Source organism: Salvelinus namaycush, chromosome 6 (assembly GCF_016432855.1).
Source record: "Salvelinus namaycush isolate Seneca chromosome 6, SaNama_1.0, whole genome shotgun sequence".
Taxonomy (NCBI): Eukaryota; Metazoa; Chordata; class Actinopteri; order Salmoniformes; family Salmonidae; genus Salvelinus; species Salvelinus namaycush.
Window position 1 is genome coordinate 35,780,207 of NC_052312.1, and position 18,986 is coordinate 35,799,192.

The window sequence follows — 18,986 nt, forward strand, 5'->3', positions numbered from 1 at the left end:
GGCCTTATTGGTGAGGTGCTGCAGAGATGGTTGTCCTTCTGGAAGGTTCTCCCATCTCCACAGAGGGACTCTGGAGCTCTGTCAGTGACCATCAGCCCCCGCCCCTCCCGATTGCTCAGTTTTGCCTTGCTGCCAGGTCTAGGAAGGGTCTTGGTGGTTCCAAACGTATTTCATTTAAGAATGATTGGGGTCACTGTGTTCTTGGGGACCTTCAATGCAGCAGACATTTTTTGGTACCCTTCCCCAGATCTGTGCCTCGACACAATCCCGTCTGAGATCTAAGTATAATTCCTTCAACCTCATGGCTTGGTTTTTGCTCTGACATGCACTGTCAGGTGTGTGCCTTTCCCAATTTGTAATTTTATTTAACCTTTATTTAACTAGGCAAGTCAGTTAAGAAAACATTCTTATTTCCAATGACGTCCTAGGAACAGTGGGTTAACTGCCTTGTTCAGGGGCAGAACGACAGTTTTTTTTACCTTGTCAGCTCGGGGATTCGATCTAGTAACGTTTCGGTTACTGACCCAACGCTCTAACCACCAGGCTACCTGCCGCCCTAAATCATGTCCAATCAATTGAATTTACCACAGGTGGACACCAAGTTGTAGAAATATCTCAAGGATGATCCATGGAAACAGGATGCGCCTGAGCTCAATTTTGAGTCTCATAGTAAAGGGTCTGAGTACTTGTGTAAATAAGGTATTTGTTTTTTATTTTGTATAAATTATCAAAAAATTTGAACAGCCTGTTTTTGCTCGGTCATTTTTGGGGTATTGTGTGTAGATATCAGTCTTCATGCCTGCATGCTTGATCATTTGTTCGAAGATACGTTTGATCTTTACAATCCACGCAGTCGGTCTTTCCCTGCAGGTAAAGTGAATACTGTACCTCTGTTATGTTGTTTCTCTCAGGTATAGTGAACGTCCTGTATCTGTTCTGTGCTGCTCTGACGGAACACAAAATCCTGTTCCTGTCCAGCAGCTACCAGAGACTAACAGACGCCTGCAGAGCACTACTGGCCATCATGTTCCCCCTCAAATACAGGTGTGTGTGTGTTTTTCATTGTAAATAGGTTCATAGATGTCTTTAATATAGGGAATTTACAGGGATTTGATTAACAAGATATTGGTCTGTTTTGGGAATTTTATGATTTCCTCACACTTATCATATCATCTCCTAATCTGATTGCTTGTAAATCTGATGTCCTCTTGTTTTCCCTCCCGTCAGTTTTACGTACGTCCCCATCCTGCCGGGAAAACTCCTGGAGGTGCTGAGCACGCCCACGCCTTTCATCATCGGGGTCAATTCTTTCTTCCGTTCCGAGACCCAGGAACTTGTGGGTAGCATGACCGTATGTTCCAATCTACAATACTTCTTTTGATTGATTTTCGATGTAATGTTTATATATTCCGTCAGTGTATGCATCTGTAAAGCCTATCTGATGCCAGTAAAGACCGTCTTCATTCTGTGTTGCCCCCCCATACTTTGACAGCCTGTAGTACGATCTTGATTACTAGATATGCGTTTGTCAGTTCTCTGGCCTTCCTTCCTTATCTATAATTAATCTCACTCAACAACCCAGACCTGCTGTGTTTTAGCCATCTGAAACCTCTTTTAGCTTAAATATCTCTCAGTACTAACACAACGGTCTTTGTAACCCATGCCAAGGCACATTAGCAATATACCTGACATGTAAATTAAATATCTTCATTCTATATTCAGTGGAATGTTGGAAGACTTTGAAAGTGTTTCCTTTGTTATTAAGGAGAAACTAATGATTAAGATGAATAATACTAATAATACATTTATTTTGTATATCGCTTTTCATCAGTTATCTCAAAGCTCTGAGGAAAAAATAATACAAAAGGATATTCAATAAAAACAAGGTACATTTTAGAATGAAGGCAGGTAAAATAGCAGTAGTGGGCTAGGCACTAAATACATTTCAGATTGGGACTAGGACTATGAAAAGACAGTCATTATAGTGGCATGTTTCTGAGGTCTAGGTTAGTGTGTGTTAAACTACATGTGGTCCCTCGCCATGCTTTGTTATGTAATGACTTTAACAACAGACCGCCTGTCTGTATAATATAGTACACGAAACTGTCACATGGCTCTGATAGATCGATTTGATGATGGAGTATAAGGGGTGAGAGGTTATCGCTTCTCACCCCTTAAAATGTACCTGCTGAAAGGTACATTTCACTGCTGCAGTAGGTAAAGTGCTGTAATGAACAGCTGTTGACAAGCGTTTGTGTGTGTCTGTGGCTCTGTCAGTCACTACTGTTATCAATCAGCACACTTAGCCTCATGTACAGTGATCTCTTACAAGATCAATCAAAGATATCGCACTGACTGAGCCGTCTGTGTGTGTTGTTCTACAGTTGGACGTGATCATCGCTGACCTGGACGGAGGCACGGTGACCATCCCGGAGTGTGTCCACATCTCCTTGCTCCCTGACCCCCTCTTGCAGCAGACCCAGACCGCCCTCTCCATGGTAACCACCATGACGACAACACTCACACCCCATCGCAACACCCTTCAGACTTCGACACCTTCACTTCATACAGCTACATCAGTCACCAATACCAGTACAGCACATTAATGCAACACAGGGACTCCCACTATGCATTACTCTGAACCATGTACACCTATAGTGGTTTAACCACAGCACCACATTGAGATGTTGATTTACTACTTCTGAACCAACTCCTTTTCTAAATAAGATCAAGTTCCTTATTGTAATCGAGCTTCTCACTGCCAGCACAGTCTTGGAAATTCCTCTTGTTCAGATAAGATCCATGTTATGTAAAACAAATCTGATTTCCTGACTGGGCCTGCCTATCGTTGGTATCTTCCGGCTGGCTTAAGCATTTGTTCCTATGTGGAGTAGAGGAGAGCCATGCCATAGCTTTCCCATCAATAGCTACAACAAACAAATGGTGGCAGATTTGATTTATTGAATGATTCTCGTTGATATTGTAAACAATCATGTGTTTGTGGGAAATTACAATCTTAAATTGTAAGATATCGGATTGTAAGATATCGGAACTACCATTGTAAGATATCGGAACTACCATTACACACCCCTATAAAACAATATAATATTTTTCAATATTGAAATTACCCATGAGTCACAACTATAAAAACAATGCAGTCATGAACTGTTCATGAGGATATGTCTGTTTTTAGTTTCACAATTGGTATGAGTTGCCACGTGCAGAGTTTACTGTAATGTGCAGAGTTTACTGTAATGTGCAGAGTTTACTGTAATGTGCAGAGTTTACTGTAATACACAGTAGTCCGATAAAGAATTATGAAATGGATCTTCCCATCTTCAATTAATGAAATGATACTACAATCTGCAGCCAAAAGAGGAGTTTGTTTGCCTGTATGACATTGGCATTGATTCCCACAGCCCAAACAGTGTGTGTTTGTGTTATCAGAGTTGGACCAGAGGGAGAAGATGAATTATAGAATCTGACATGCTGTCCCACATGAGAAATATTTGGGAACATATTATTCGCTCGATAAAAATGTCTTCCTCCCCTCATTTCTTTATCAGGATAAGAGTCAAGTTGTATGTTGTAATATGAAGGAACATTTGATATGGACTTGCGTAGATTGCTCAGAATATTGCCAGACAGACATTGCGCGGAACTTCTCAAAATGCATACTTCATTAGTTTTTTGGCACTTTTCTTAACTGTTATAAATGAAATCCAATTTGGGTTGTTTTCTGACACACGTCCTAGGTGAATTATATCTTAGTACATGTGACAGTATACAGTGTTTATGCTTTTGTAACTCTCCAAGGCTGTCTGTCTGAGGCCAATGGGCTTTATCTCAGGCCGGTCTCTATGATCTCTATTGGCTGGAGGGCATGAAACATGAGCCATACTCAATCTGCACGGTTACTAGCCAATCTGTTACGGCTAGACTGGAGAGGAGGGAGGGACATAAGTGAGGGAGAGGGAAAGCAAGAAAAGGCAAAAGAGAGAATGAGACTGGGTTAGGCTGTTATTGTGTCCTCTTGGTCAGAGTTACATTGAAAAGGAGCTGCTCCTAAACCGGTATACTTTTCCATTGACCGTCATTACCATGTTTAAACATTCCTTGGTGTTTGATGAACAACACAGTAGAAAGAGCTAGGTACCAGCTAATACCTGCTCTGGTAAGTAATAGGGACTGTAAAATTCTTCCATCTCAGAACAACCAGTCCTGTGATGGGACCTGACCATTCTACAATACAATATACAGGCCTCTCCTTCTTCCCTCTGTTCTTTCCTCCTTTCTTTTCTTCCCCTTGTCCCCCTCTGTCCTAACCTGTGTGGGCCATAGAGACTTGTAGTGCTGGCCCGGTGACCCTGCATGGCTGGAATGAGACCAATGAAGCACAGTGTGCGTGTGTGTGATCGTGGGGTCCATTCCACCCTGCATTTGTCTGTCTGCACTCAGTCTGTGCGGCGCCAGCCCCAGGACCCATGGCCCTGTCAGTCTGGATGGGGTCTGACCTGCGCTGTCAGGGAGGGACACATTTCCCCAGTCCCAGCCTCCGCCTCCGCCTCCCAGCCGGCTCACGTAACATAACAGGCCTGAGTCTAAGTGACCTTCACCCAGACCAGCACAGAGAGGATAATTGCAGAGCGTGAAAAGCGATAGCTTTTGCAACTGGAAGGATAATTAATTTGTTTAATCATCTGGAAAAGTTATGTGGGTGGTGGGGGTTGGTGGAGTGCAGTGGGGGTGGTGGGTGAAGGTTGTTGCTGTGATGCTTCTAGAGATAGTTGGGCAGCAACCGTTGGGTGTGGGCTTATCAGGTACTCTGCTGCTCTCAGCGATTAGCTGAATTAATTCACCTCACCATCCCCAAATATAAATAGGACTGTGAATAGGAGATGCTGCAGCTAATTTAGTTAATGGGTATTTGCTGCTTAGTCTGAAGCCACATGTCTCATTTATGAGAGGGGCTTCCTAGAATTCTCATCTTCTTAAAAGCTTCTGACAGCATATTGTAATTTATGGTACCCGATGAAGCAGTGTCCGAAAGCCAAAATATACCAGCAGCTGCTGTAGGATTATGTACTGAATAATATTGATGAACTAAACGGATGTAATGAGAAGGCTGTTAGATGATATTTCTGTCCATGTTATTGTAATGTGATTCCTGCCATCTTGTTGCGTTTGTAGGTGTTGGACCCAGAGCTGGAGATAGCTGACCATGCCTTCCCCCCTTCCTCCACACAACCCTCCACACTCAAGATCCAGGTAATGTAGAGCCCTTCTATCCTCGGCGGAAGGTGTGTTTGGAAAAAAAATATGAATCAAGTTGCACTCACTACTGTACGTCGCTCTGGATAAGAACGTCTGCTAAATGACTCAAATGTAAATGTGAGAGTCCCTGTCCCTTTGTTTGGGGCAATGCTGCAGCAAGATCTCTGGATTTCTGAGCTTTCCCAGGCTTACTGTCCAGCTGTCCCATACTTATCCCTCAGTATGTTATAATTCCCTGTCTGTGTTTTGCAGGATAAGGAGATCCGGGCGGTGTTTCTGTGGCTGTTCGGCCAGCTGTTCCATGGCTATCGCTGGTGTTTGCACATCATCCGGATCCACCCTGAACCAGTCATCCGCTTCCATAAGGTACACATCACCTTCTACCTCTCTGAACTTAATTCCTAAGGTGATATATTACGTTGTGTTCATACAAGCCTGCAACTAACTACGGTCTTTATGAACACAATGGAATATATCACTTTAATGTCTGCCTGGAGGAGAAAAACATTTAGCTCTAAACAGACCTGCGAACTGTCTGTTTTGAGTCTAACACTTAGAAAGGAAGAGTGGAACAAGAATCTCAGGACTGATGAGAGTGTGTGTGTGTTCCTCCAGGCTGCGTTCCTGGGCCAGAGGGCTCTGACCGAGGATGACTTCCTGATGAAGGTTTTGGACGGTATGGCGTTCGCTGGGTTCATATCGGAGAGAGGGCCGCCTTACAGACCCACAGACCTGTTCGATGACGTGAGTATCCCCCCCCCACACCCACACACACACCTTCCCAATCAGTGGTAAAGATGTGAAGGATAAAGCATTCTAACTTCCTGTTTTTCTTTTCCTGTGTCTACAGCTGATAGCCAATCAGGTGGAGCGTATTCGCCAGGAGGAGTGCAGTCCTCACAAAGTCATGAACCATATCAAGGAGCTAGCCGAGCAGCTCTTCAAAAACGTATGTTGTCCATAAAAAAAAAAGAAAAACATATTTATTGATTTTATTTACAGATGTAGGATCATAATCTTATCACCCTTTTGTTGTTGAGAATTTATGCTTATGAGGTTTGTGATTTATGTCAAATTCACTGAAAACCCAAACAAACGTGGTTATTTTAACAGTATAGGCTGATTTTCACGCCAGCATGGCCCAATAATATTTTTGGTATCACAGATAGTTTTTTTTGAAAATCATGATGAAAGTAGCCGTTTTAGGCCCGTTTTAGACCTAAACCTGCCTCCTGTAAGACCCTATGATCTGTGAACATCTTGGTGTCATTATTGGTGTCATTATACTCCTTATAGTGTGCTCTAAAATATGGGGTATGTCTTGATTCTGAAAAAAAAAAAAAAACATTAATTTATTTAACATTAAAACTACTATTCATATCTCAAAAGTATCCTTTTTGATTTTGTTTATTTTAAGACATTGTTTGGAACTATACTCTTAAAACACGGCAAGTTTCCAGTGTGGTCTCTCTGCTGCTTTTGAAGAAATGATCCATTTTGTACATAGCGATTGACATAATAGGTCATTAACCAATCACAGCCCCATGTAGGATTGCACATTTAGCAAATCACCAGCAGAGGGAATTTATTTTCCCATTCACTGTGTTGGTGGTGCTCATAAAATGTATCATAACTTTAAAATTAGCAGAGAGCCCACTCTGGAAATTTGATGTACTTGTAGACAATGTTCCCTCTATGCTCCGCTCGTGCGCAGGTGCGCAGCTTCCCGGGACTGCCGCGCAGAATAAATATCAGCTCGCGCAGAGAAGCAAGAGATTGAACTTCAGTCAACTTCCTGGTTTCCCCTTTTAGTTAACACTATCAACAAGTCAGGCCCATACTCTACACAGACTGGTGCGCCATAACCAATCAGAGCTGCAGTATCCCTATATGGAAATAGATCATTGCCATATATGGATCTGTGCTGTTCCCTTTGAACTGGACTGTGTTTACAGCATGAGTGGTTGTGAGCAGATACGCTTGTGTCCAGGTGTGTACATTTGTTCATATTCTTGGCTATTAAGTGAGTTATTAGCACATTTCTAGTCAGCAATGGGGGAGTGGTTGCTTCCTACAAGAGCACAAAATGTGTGCATTTCTAGCCATCTTTGAAAAGCAAGTCAGGTGAAGAGCTTTTTTTCTTAAAGGGGCAGTGTTGTGTTTTGAGAGGCTTGAATTAGCTAAGGCAGAGGGTAGCATAATTTGTCTTTATTCTGTGTAATAATGGTATGGGAATAATAATACATTTTATTTTGTATCAAACACGACATTTTCAGTCACCTCCTTGTCTGAAGGACAAGTGCATAAACAGGTTAATGGAAATCCCTACATGTTTTTTTCAAAAGTCTCATGGAATGTAGGCCTACATTGAACACCACACATTAGCTGCTATTGTTGGCTGAATGATAGAACAGCTATTTCCATGTTAAAATGTTATGGGATGCATTTTCTCCATAGTTTTTTTTAATGGTAGGCCACTCTGATAGGCCTACATATGATCAAATAGCCACAGTAGCTTACTTGGCCACTGTTAAAACTGTAACTTAAAGCGGGTACAGCCTAAGTGTTCACAGTAAACGCGTGCCAGAAGTTGCACAGAATTTACACAACGTTTGTGCTCAGCAGACCTGAAATTTGTTCAGTGCCTAATTTTTTGGGAGGTAAAATTGCTTGTGGAGTAAATTGTTTTAAACGATGTCTAAAAATTTTGAATAAATTGTGTAAAATTGTATTTCAGAAATTATCGATATTCCATATTTTAGAGAACACTATAAGGAGTATAATGACACCAAGAGGTTATCTGTATCCATATACGGTCCACGGATCATTGGGTCTTACAGGGGAGACATGTACAGGTTTGAAAAGGGACTGAAATTTTCACTTTCATTATTTTCTCGAAATGGTTTGTGTTACAATGTACAAAGAGTATCAACCATCCTTCCTCCCAATAAAGTTTCTATGAACAATCTGACATACCAAAAATATTTTTGGGCCATGCTGACATGGAATTGTCCGATTGCACTTTTCATGTAGCCTATTTTTGGCCAGCTAATAGCCTAACCACCGATGAAGTAACATTATGGACTAAGCGTTCAAATCCTGTTGCTGTGACAATATAGGTCAAATTAAGATCCTCCATCTGTATGTAATGTAGTAACTAAAATAACAGGCGACCACTTACCTCTTTTCTTTGCCCTTTCTCCCCCTACACCTTTATGGTCGCTCACCTTTTATTCTCCCCCCCATCAGGAGAACCCATACCCTGCCGTGGCCATGCATAAGGTGCAGCGGCCAGCTGAGAGCCCTGGTCACAATGACCCCAAGAACTTGGCCATCTTCCCTCCGCTGGACGACGTCACAGTCCAGCTCTTCATCGACCACGCCGCCGCCAAGCTCAAAACCGCCCCGCCCGTGGTGAAGCCCGAGCTCAATGGCATGGTGCCCTCCGGACCCCCACTGGGTGAGTGTGCCAGGCTGGGCGGGAAAGGATAGTGTGGGCTGAGCGGCATAGGCATGAGATGGTGGGATTAAGTAGTGGAGTGAATGGACGGTTGAAAGACTGATGCAGACATTCCTATTGGGTTGTGGGTTAGAAGTTAGCAGAGATGCCAACATGAGATTGTGTCTGATGGATTGGCTTGATGTCTGGTGTAAAGAGGCTGATACAGGCCACCCGACAAGCTTCCAGACAGTCCACTGTGTTAGATGGGTCACATAGAGGTCATCCTATGTCTCAGCATGGGTTTAATTGAGCTGGATTCAGTGTAGCTTCAGTGTAGACTGATGAGTGTGTCGGGTCCACCCAACAGTCCACCCGACAGTCCTCCAGTCCACCCGACAGTCCACTGTGTTAGGACGACCTCTGTGTGACCCATCTATTTCTCAGCATGGGTTTAATTGAGATGGATTCAGTGTAGCTTCAGTGTAGACTGATGAGTGTGATGTAATAACCACTGATTCGTGGTGTTCCTCCAGGAGACATTGTGGACAGGCATGGTCATGTCCTGGCTAACAGCGCTCGCAGGCTGGAGGTGGTCAGGAACTGCATTACCTACATATTTGACAACAAGATGCTGGAGGCCAAGAAGGTGAGAGACAAGGCCACAACAGCATCTCCGTGCTCTGCCATTTTAGAATGATAAGTTGTTTGAAACTGTTAACAATTTATAGCTGATTCATAGTAGAGGTCGACCGATTAATTGGAATGGCCGATTAATTAGGGCCGATTTCAAGTTTTCATAACAATCGGTAATCGCCATTTTTGAACACCGATCATGGCTGATTACATTGCACTCCACGAGGAGACTGCGTGGCAGGCTGACTACCTGTTATGCGAGTTCCGCAAGGAGCCAAGGTAAGGTGCTAGCTAGCATTAAACGTAACTTATAAAAAACAAATCTTAACATAATCACTAGTTAACTACACATGGTTGATGATATTACTAGTTTATCTAGCTTGTCCTGCGTTGCATATAATCGATGCGGTGCCTGTTAATTTATCATTGAATCACAGCCTACTTCGCCAAACGGGTGATTTAACAAGCGCATTTGCGGAAAAAAGCACTGTCGTTGCACCAATGTGTACCTAACCATAAACATCAACGCCTTTCTTTAAATCAATACACAAGTATATATTTTTAAACCTGCATATTTAGTTAATATTGCCTGCTAACATGAATTTCTTTTAACTAGGGAAATTGTCACCTCTCTTGTGTTCTGTGCAACAGAGTCGGTATATGCAGCAGTTTGGGCCGCCTGGCTCATTGCGAACTGTGTGAAGACTATTTCTTCCTAACAAAGACAGCCAACTTCGCCAGACGGGGGATGATTTAACAAAAGTGCACTTGCGAAAAAAGCACAATCGTTGCACGAATGTACCTAACCATAAACATCAATGCCTTTCTCAAAATCAATACACAGAAGTATATATTTTTTCAAACCTGCATATTTAGTTAACCTCTACCGCTTCTCTCTCCCCGATCCGGGATCATCCTCATCAAAAAAGCTGACTAGCATAGCCTAGCCTAACGTGACAGGGTTATAATATAATTTCATGAAATCACAAGTCCAATACAGCAAATGAAAGATAAACATCTTGTGAATCCAGCCATCATTTCCGATTTTTAAAATGTTTTACAGCGAAAACACAATATATATTTATATTAGCTCACCACAATAGCCAAACACACAATGCCATTTATTCACCGCCAACATAGCTTTCACAAAACCCACAAATAGAGAGAAAATTAATCACTAACCTTGAACAACTTCATCAGATGACAGTCTTATAACATCATGTTATACAATACATTTATGTTTTGTTCGAAAATGTGCATATTTAGAGGTACAAATCCTGGTTTTACATTGTGAATACGTAGCCATGATGCACCAAATTGTCCGGAGATATTTTGGACAGTCACGTAATCTAACCAAAGAACTCATCATAAACTTTACTAAAAAATACATGTTGTACAGCAAATGAAGCAACTTTGGCTAGCCATGTGGAGGGCACATGTCCAAGAAATCTTTGCGCATGGAACGAAAAATTCCAAAAGTCCCAATAAACGTCGAATAAACTGGTCCAAACTCGGTTGAAAAATCCTACTTTATGATGTTTTTCTCATATGTATCCAATAAAATCAGAGCCGGAGCATTTCGTCGTGTATACCGAACGCATTTCAGAAGACAATGTGAGGTTCCCTGGTTCGCAGTTGAATACTGACAAAAGAGCGGACCTGTCACTCCAAAAGCTCTCATTCGGTCTCACATCAAGCTAGACACCCCATTCAACATTCTACTGCCTGTTGACATCTAGTGGAAGGCGTATGAAGTGCATACAGATCCATAAATATAAGCCAGTTGAATAGGCAGGCCCTGAGAGCCCCATTTTCAGAATTTTCACTTCCTGTTTGGAAGTTTGCTGCCAAATGAGTTCTGTTTTACTCACAGATATAATTCAAACAGTTTTAGAAACTTCAGAGTGTTTTCTATCCAATAGTAATAATAATATGCATATTGTATGATCTAGAACAGAGTACGAGGCAGTTTAATTTGGGCACGATTTTTTCCCAAAGTGAAAATAGCACCCCCTATTAAGAAGAAGTTAAAAGAAATTCATGTTAGCGGGCAATATTAAACTAGGGAAATTGTGTCACTTCTCTTGCGTTCATTGCATGCAGAGTCAGGGTATATGCTACAGTTTGGGCCGCCTGGCTCGTTGCGAACTAATTTGCCAGAATTTTACGTAATTATGACAACATTGAAGGTTGTGCAATGTAACAGCAATATTTAGACTTATGGATTCCACCCGTTAGATAAAATACGGAACGGTTCCGTATTTCACTGAAAGAATAAACGTTTTGTTTTCAAAATGATAGTTTCCGGATTTTACCATATTAATGACCTAAGGCTCGTATTTCTCTGTGTTATTATATTATAATTAAGTCTATGATTTGATAGAGCAGTCTGACTGAGCGGTGGTAGGCAGCAGCAGGCTCGTAAGCATTCATTCAAACAGCACTTTACTGCGTTTGCCAGCAGCTCTTCGCAATGCTTCAAGCATTGCGCTGTTTATGACTTCAAGCCTGTCAACTCCCGAGATTAGGCTGACAATACTAAAGTACTTATTAGAACATCCAATAGTCAAAGGTATATGAAATACAAAATGGTATAGGGAGAAATAGTCCTATAATAACTACAACCTAAAACTTCTTACCTGGGAATATTGAAGACTCATGTTAAAAGGAACCACCAGCTTTCATATGTTCTCATGTTCTGAGCAAGGAACTTAAACGTTAGCTTTTTTACATGGCACATATTGCACTTTTACTTTCTTCTCAACACTTTGTTTTTGCATTATTTAAACCAAATTGAATATGTTTTATTATTTATTTGAGACTAAATTGATTTTATTGATGTATTATATTAAGTTAAAATAAGTGTTCATTGTTCATTCAGTATTGTTGTAATTGTCATATTTTTTTGGTCCTCCAATAATCGGTATCGGCAATGAAAAATCATAATCGGTCGACCTCTAATTCATAGCTAGTTTAGAGGTTTGACCTACATGATAGTGACTTTTCATCTTTTGAAAACATATCTTTTTTTATAAAAGCAAAATGAAGTACCTGCACATAACACCTAACCATAAATATCTTCCTAAAGTTGCCATCTCCTAATATTGTTGTCCTGTGTCTGCTGCTCCCCCCCCAGCTGATGCCAGCGGTACTGCGGGCGCTGAAGGGCCGGGCGGCCAGGGTGTGTCTGACCCAGGAGCTCAACCAGCACGTCCTGCAGAACCGAGCTGTGCTGGACGACCAGCAGTTTGACTACATCGTCCGCATGATGAACTGCACCTTACAGGTACATGCCGACGCCACAGAAACATCTCTCTTATTCACAAAGTTCTATTGTAGACCGCAGCACACAGTTGGGTTCAGTACATAGAACGGCTGTATTGAAGGAGTTCTGAAAGCAATAACTTTAACTCCTTGGGACTTTTTCTAAACAGTGCAATGCTACTTATTTTTACACTGCAATGGAGGCCTTTATATTTTCATAAGATCATACACTGAATAATGGAGCCTAATCGGTGGCGTTTGCATGACTGACATTGTGAGTATGGCGATGTTGACCTCTATTCTCCTACTCAGGACTGCTCTCACATGGATGAACACGGTATTGCAGCCATCCTCCTTCCCCTGGTCACGGCCTTCTGCAGAGTAAGTCACAAAAACAAACAATCCTTATTCAACACAAAAGAAACAAATCATTGTCCTCGTAGCGCTTAAAATGGTCTGTTTCTAAAGCTTCTGTGTGGCCTTGTGTGTTTGTGTCTGGCAGAAACTAGGCGCGGGCATCACCCAGTTTGCCTACAGCTGTGTGCAGGAGCACATGGTGTGGACTAACATGCAGTTCTGGGAGGCCATGTTCTACAGTGATGTCCAGAACCACATCAGAGCCCTGTATCTGGAGGCAGACGGGGGGGAGCTGTCCACCTCTGTAAGAACAGACCCTACAATTACACAACAAGCAGAACAAGCAGGACCTTTTTTAAGCTAATGCTCCTGTGTATTAGTGTCAAACACAGCAATAAAAACATAACCGAGGCCTTTTCCTTGATAATAGTACTCAGTCCTTGGAGTACATCCTTACATTGACCCCATCTGACCTTTCCTCTTCCACCCCCCCAGTCTCACGGTCAGCAGGAGTCTGGTCCAGCAGCAGGAGGTCAGGAGCTGCTGGGTGCTCTGGAGCTGGCGTCAGAGCAGAGCAGGCTGTGGCCCACGCTCAGCAAGGAGCAGCAGAGTGAGCGCGTGCAGAAGGAGGAGAGCACGGTGTTCAGCCAGGCCATCCACTACGCCAACCGCATGTCCTACCTGCTGCTGCCCCTGGACACCAGCAAGAACCGCCTGCTCAACAGGTCCGGGATAGGGGATGTGGAGAGTGTTAGCAACAGCTACGTCACCAACAGGTACACCAACAGGTGGGGGACGCACACACACACAAAAACACACTCGACAACAGACAAACACACCCAACAGCTTAATCACTAACAGAAACCCTAGACATGTTCAAAACAGCTTGTCAAACGTTGGGCAGCTTTGTAACATCTTACAGTGGAACCAGCAACAAACTTATGCCTAGGGATAAGACTTTAACTTTGAAGTTCAAGCTCATATTGGTCGTTCCTAAGATGCCTTTGTTGTTTTTATTTAGCATTGCTGGCAGCATGGCGGAGAGCTACGACACAGAGAGCGGCTTTGAGGACGCTGAGAGCTCTGACGTGGCCAACTCTGTGGTGCGATTTATCAACCGCTTCGTAGACAAAGTGTGTAACGAGAGTGGGGTGACCAACGAGCACCTCAAGGCACTACACACCATGATACCAGGTAGGAATCTCCATTTTGTGTTTTCGGTGCTCATGTTGTGAACTTTCCTTGACAGATCAGGGTTGTATTCATTAGGCACTAAATGGAAGAAAACGGACTGACGGGGAGGGATTCCCTGAACTTGTCCAATAAGAAACACTTGTTTTAGTTTTCCTTTGCAAAGCGTTTTGCTACTGTGTTCCCTAATGAATATGACCCAGGTTTTCTAGAGTTCAAATTGTGTGTTAGGAGATAGTTTTAATCAGTTTCTCTCTCCCTCCTGTGTTGTTCCACAGACATCGTTCAGATGCACATCGAGACGCTGGATGCAGTCCACAGGGAGAGTAAGCGACTGCCACCGATCCAAAAGGTAACCAATTCCTTATTTTACATTACGCTGGACAAAAGCCACGCAGAGCCCCGCCCCAGGCCAGCCCCGCTCAACCCCCTCTCCACCAATCCCTGCTCAGTGTCACAGTGCCACGCCCACGGCAGGTACGTCTGTCCCAGCGACAGCACCATGTGTGACTCGCACTACTACGCCTGAGCCGTGCATGCTGGGTTGATGTAGTTCCCCTCTCAGAAGCCGGGGTCTCGTTCATTTAGAACTAAAATGGGAGAAAATGTTTTGAAAAGGAGGTACTTCCTAACTTTGTCCAATACGAACAAGAACGTGGATTTCCTGTTTCAGTACATTTTCTCCCGTTGGTGCCTACTGAACGTGAACCTGGTAGATGACTACAGCCTGCGCAGTGCATGCTGGGGGTTGTAGTTCTCTATAGCCTGCGTCACTGACTCTTGTGCCTTCAGACAGAAGGGTGCAGTTTGCTCTGGTTGTTCTGTGGAGTTTTCTGCCAGCAGTTGGAGAGGGATAGTAGCTTGGCTCGGCATGTCTGTTGTGTTAATTGCATCTAAGCATTGTCCTAGCATATGCATCAACCAAGAGCTCAGGGATGCCCTGTATCAGATATCAGTCCAATTGGATCTCACCTTTTGTGCGTTTTCTGTGTTTATCCCATCTTATAATACATCAGAGAGCGCATCACATTTGACCTGATCCCACCTCCCAGAATGCTCTTTTTTTTTTCTGCATGAGCGTTCATGTCATATGAATTCCAGTTAAATCCTCTCCCAATGAGCTGGACCCAGGGCTGAGTTGCACAACAGATTATGAAATGGGTTACAAAACGAGTGCCTTAACAAATGTTCTATTATGAGTTGAGCTGCTCTGTTTGGTGTAGTTGCCCCAGCGTAGGCCTCTCCAGCGTCGCTGGGCACAGGAAATTATGTCATGCTCTGAGCCAGATGTTCAATTGGTCTTTAACAGAAACTGGACCTGCCGCTCTTCATACTTTGAATACCTCTCTATACATCCAAGAATGCTGTGAGATGATTTTGTGAGAAATTTTTTAGAAAATATACAAATGGTTGTAAACATGTTACCTCTTTTGAAGGGGAAAGCCCTAAACCACTCAAAATTGCAGTTTATATTATACTAGTCTTAAGAGATTTGAATAGTTTCATATCCAACTTGTTTTACTTGTTGAGCATCAGGGATGTCTTTGCCAAGATCCCACCAGCCAATTGAGATTTAGGCAAACCGTTTATGTTTTGTAACATTAACAAATTGCAATCAAATGTCTCCATTTTGATATCTCCGTTTTCAAATCGTGTGATACATTTGTGCTTCAGCATGCGATCTGGATTGACATGTGCCATTTGTTGTGGTGAATTTGATTTGAAATATAGAACCACCAATGTAAGGATGGCTTATATATTTGAGTTCTGTTGGACATAAAGCACTAGCAACTGTCTCCCCCCCTCATCCTTACCTACCTTGTGCCTCTACTCAATCTGCGTACTCTTCTCCTTCCATCAATTATCAACTCTTCTCGTTTCTTTACCCCACATCTGCCTCTTCCTTATCTTCCTCTGCCCTCCCTCTCTCTTCTTGTTCACAATCTCTTCCCCCTTTCCTTTCCTCTCCTTCACTCCTCCCTGTCCCCGTGCTGCAGCCCAAGCTTCTGAGGCCCATTCTTCTGGCGGGAGAGGAGCTGGTGATGGACGGCATGCGGGTGCACCTGATCTCAGACGGCCGGGAGGAGGCCACGGGGGCCTTGGGGGGTCCACCCCTCCTCCCTGCCGAGGGGGCCATCTTCCTCACCACCTACCGCCTCATCTTCAAGGGCACGCCCAACGACCCGCTGGGTAAGAGGGTGTTGTAAACACAAACATGCTAGCAGTAAACATGTTAGCAGTAATACACACATGCACACACACTTTCTCTCTAACCCTGAGTGTTGTTGCTGTGCAGTGGGTGAGCAGGTGGTGACTCGGTCGTTCCCCATCGCCTCCCTGACTAAGGAGAAGAGGATCTCTGTCAGTCTGTCCATGGACCAGTTCATACAGGAGGGTCTTCAGCTACGCTCCTGCACTTTCCAGGTACACCTCTACCCTCCTTCCTGCCACCCTCGTATCCATCACCCTACTGCCTAAACACCAGGCCCCTAGGCCTTCATAGCTTCTCCTCCCTCAACCCAGCTACCCCCCCCTCCACACACTCATTCTGCATCGTAACGCTCTCCATTTAAAATTTGACAGAACACTCATTAATTTGTGTTTTTCTGACACTCCTCCTATCTCTCTCCTTCTCCTGTAGCTGCTGAAGATAGCGTTTGATGAGGAGGTGGCGTCGGACCTGGCCGAGGTGTTCCGGAAGCACATGCACAAGCTCCGCTACCCACAGCACGTCCAGGGAACCTTCGCCTTCACCGTGGGCCAGAGCGGCAAGACGTTGGTCGAACACAAGACCAAGGACAAGAACCAGTCAATAAAGTAAGACAAGACCGATATAACGCACACGCACGTCAACCACAAGAACCAAAACAACACTAAAAGGAAACAGGAAGAGCATACACACGCCAAACACATTTCAACACACATCAGCGTTGTATAAAACGTCAGTACCGCTCCAGTTTTATCATCAGTCAGTCAGAGTAATGAGAAAGTGTAAATCTGCAAGACGTTTCACACCTCTCACATCCTCCAGGTCAAGTACAGAACATCCATTTAAAAAGCTCTTACTCACTAAAGGATGTGGGTCACAGATGACACCCCAGCACTGTAATGTGAGCTGAATATATGGCCTGCCCCAAGCAGCAGCCTCTGGAGATATAGTAGTCCACATTATTGCCCTACATTTCATAGCTGTCCTGACAGTTTAAAGAATATATTAAAACCTTGGGCATTTTTATCTGACGGTCTCTGATTTAAAGTCAGTGTTTGGTGTGATGTATTAAATAAACAGGATTTATAGACTTTTTGCTTGCGAGTGTAAGTGCTTCAGTGAGTGTGAACCCTTGTTCTTGTGTAACCACCAATGGGCCATATAGCATGCAGATTGTTTAGTTCTGCTTGCTGCACACGGACTTATTCCAGGCAGGGTTAGTACAGAGGAATGCAACTTCACACCCTACACTCTATTCTGTCCACTGTCACTGCCAGTAGACCCCCAGAGTTCCCTTTTACTTTATCATCCCCCACTCTCTCCATTTCTCCCTCTCTCTCTGTCGCTCTCTCACTCTGTCTGTGTGTATTTCTCCCCCCCGTCACTCCTTCCTTTTTTCTCTCATGTGGGGTATGAAAAGAGTATGAGCTCTCTGAGAGCTGGCTTCTATCTGTTGAATAATGCAGCAGTGGAAACAGTGACTGCTCCTCCGTGTTTGTCCCTGGTGTTTCCATCTCCTCCCAGAGTCGTCACGCCACTAAAAGACTCCATTCATTCACTGATATTAACCTCACGACAATGCGGGCTCAACCCCCCTGCAGCAGTGAGCAAGCTCAACTATCAGTCTTTTAATGCGTTCATTAGCTTTAATTATGCATACAGACTACCGCCGAGTCTGCATTAGGGATGTGCCTTGGATTTAATTGACCGGTTATTTAAACTTCTAAGTACCACTCAGTGGTTTTGTACCTTTTAAATTTATAACCAGGGTTGTATTCACTTGACATGAAATGGAAGCAAACGGGCCAAAACAGGGAGGTACAATCTAAACTTGTTCAATAAGAAACACTTGTTTTCATTTTCCGTTGCAAAGTGTTTTGCTATGGTGTGCCCAAATGAATATGACCCAGGAAGTAGACGTCATTAAGTTTTGCTTTAACTGAAGTTAACTATGTTGTGAACCCTTTTTTATGTCTCTCTCTCCTCCTCCTCTCACTTCCTCACCCCTCCACCCTTCCTAAGAACACTTTCCAAAAACCTGGTGAAGAGTGCGAAGAGGACGATCGGTCGACAGTATGTGACCCGGAAGAAGTACTCACCTCCCACCTGGGAGAACAGGAGCAGCCTGCAGTCAGAGCTGGACGAGGATGAGATCTCCGGTAGGACATGGTGTTGACAACTCAAGCAGCAACGTCAAGGTTTAGGGCGGCATTTTGACTTAAGATCCACGCACTCCCATTGACATAAATACATGTCTTATGTAAAAGTCTTGAGTTGCTGTTGAATGGTCTCTACAGTGTTTGATCTGAGGTAGTTGGCCAGTGTACACTGTCTCTGACTGTCTGTGTGTCTGCTACAGTCTCAGAGGAGTTGGACCAGGGCTCCCTCACCCTGTCTTCCACCATCCGCTCCTCGGACAGACAGACCATGAGCAACGTGGTGGAGCGCGCCTGTTGCCGTGACTATCAGCGGCTAGGACTGGGCACGCTCAGTAACAGCCTGACGCGCTCCAAGAACGAGCCCTTCCGCATCTCCACCGTCAACCGCATGTACACCGTCTGCAGGAGGTAAGTTCACGGTCCAACCGCAGATAGAATATGTTTTTACGACGGGTTC

The 18,986-nt window shown here is 43.8% G+C and overlaps 1 protein-coding gene across 1 annotated transcript in view; it reads left to right on the forward strand.

Moving 5' to 3' along the window:
- The window catches only part of sbf1 (SET binding factor 1), an 84,909-nt gene that overhangs the window by 49,302 nt on the left and 16,621 nt on the right, over positions 1-18,986 (forward strand). The window contains exons 8-27 of the mRNA XM_038996433.1: positions 912-1,044; positions 1,228-1,351; positions 2,385-2,498; positions 5,191-5,268; positions 5,527-5,640; positions 5,890-6,018; positions 6,125-6,223; positions 8,524-8,734; positions 9,250-9,362; positions 12,486-12,635; positions 12,926-12,994; positions 13,116-13,274; positions 13,466-13,746; positions 13,992-14,164; positions 14,440-14,513; positions 16,159-16,351; positions 16,458-16,585; positions 16,803-16,978; positions 18,393-18,529; positions 18,730-18,937. Of these exons, the coding sequence (XP_038852361.1) occupies positions 912-1,044; positions 1,228-1,351; positions 2,385-2,498; positions 5,191-5,268; positions 5,527-5,640; positions 5,890-6,018; positions 6,125-6,223; positions 8,524-8,734; positions 9,250-9,362; positions 12,486-12,635; positions 12,926-12,994; positions 13,116-13,274; positions 13,466-13,746; positions 13,992-14,164; positions 14,440-14,513; positions 16,159-16,351; positions 16,458-16,585; positions 16,803-16,978; positions 18,393-18,529; positions 18,730-18,937 (2,863 nt within the window). The remainder of the gene's footprint in view (positions 1-911; positions 1,045-1,227; positions 1,352-2,384; positions 2,499-5,190; positions 5,269-5,526; positions 5,641-5,889; positions 6,019-6,124; positions 6,224-8,523; positions 8,735-9,249; positions 9,363-12,485; positions 12,636-12,925; positions 12,995-13,115; positions 13,275-13,465; positions 13,747-13,991; positions 14,165-14,439; positions 14,514-16,158; positions 16,352-16,457; positions 16,586-16,802; positions 16,979-18,392; positions 18,530-18,729; positions 18,938-18,986) is intronic.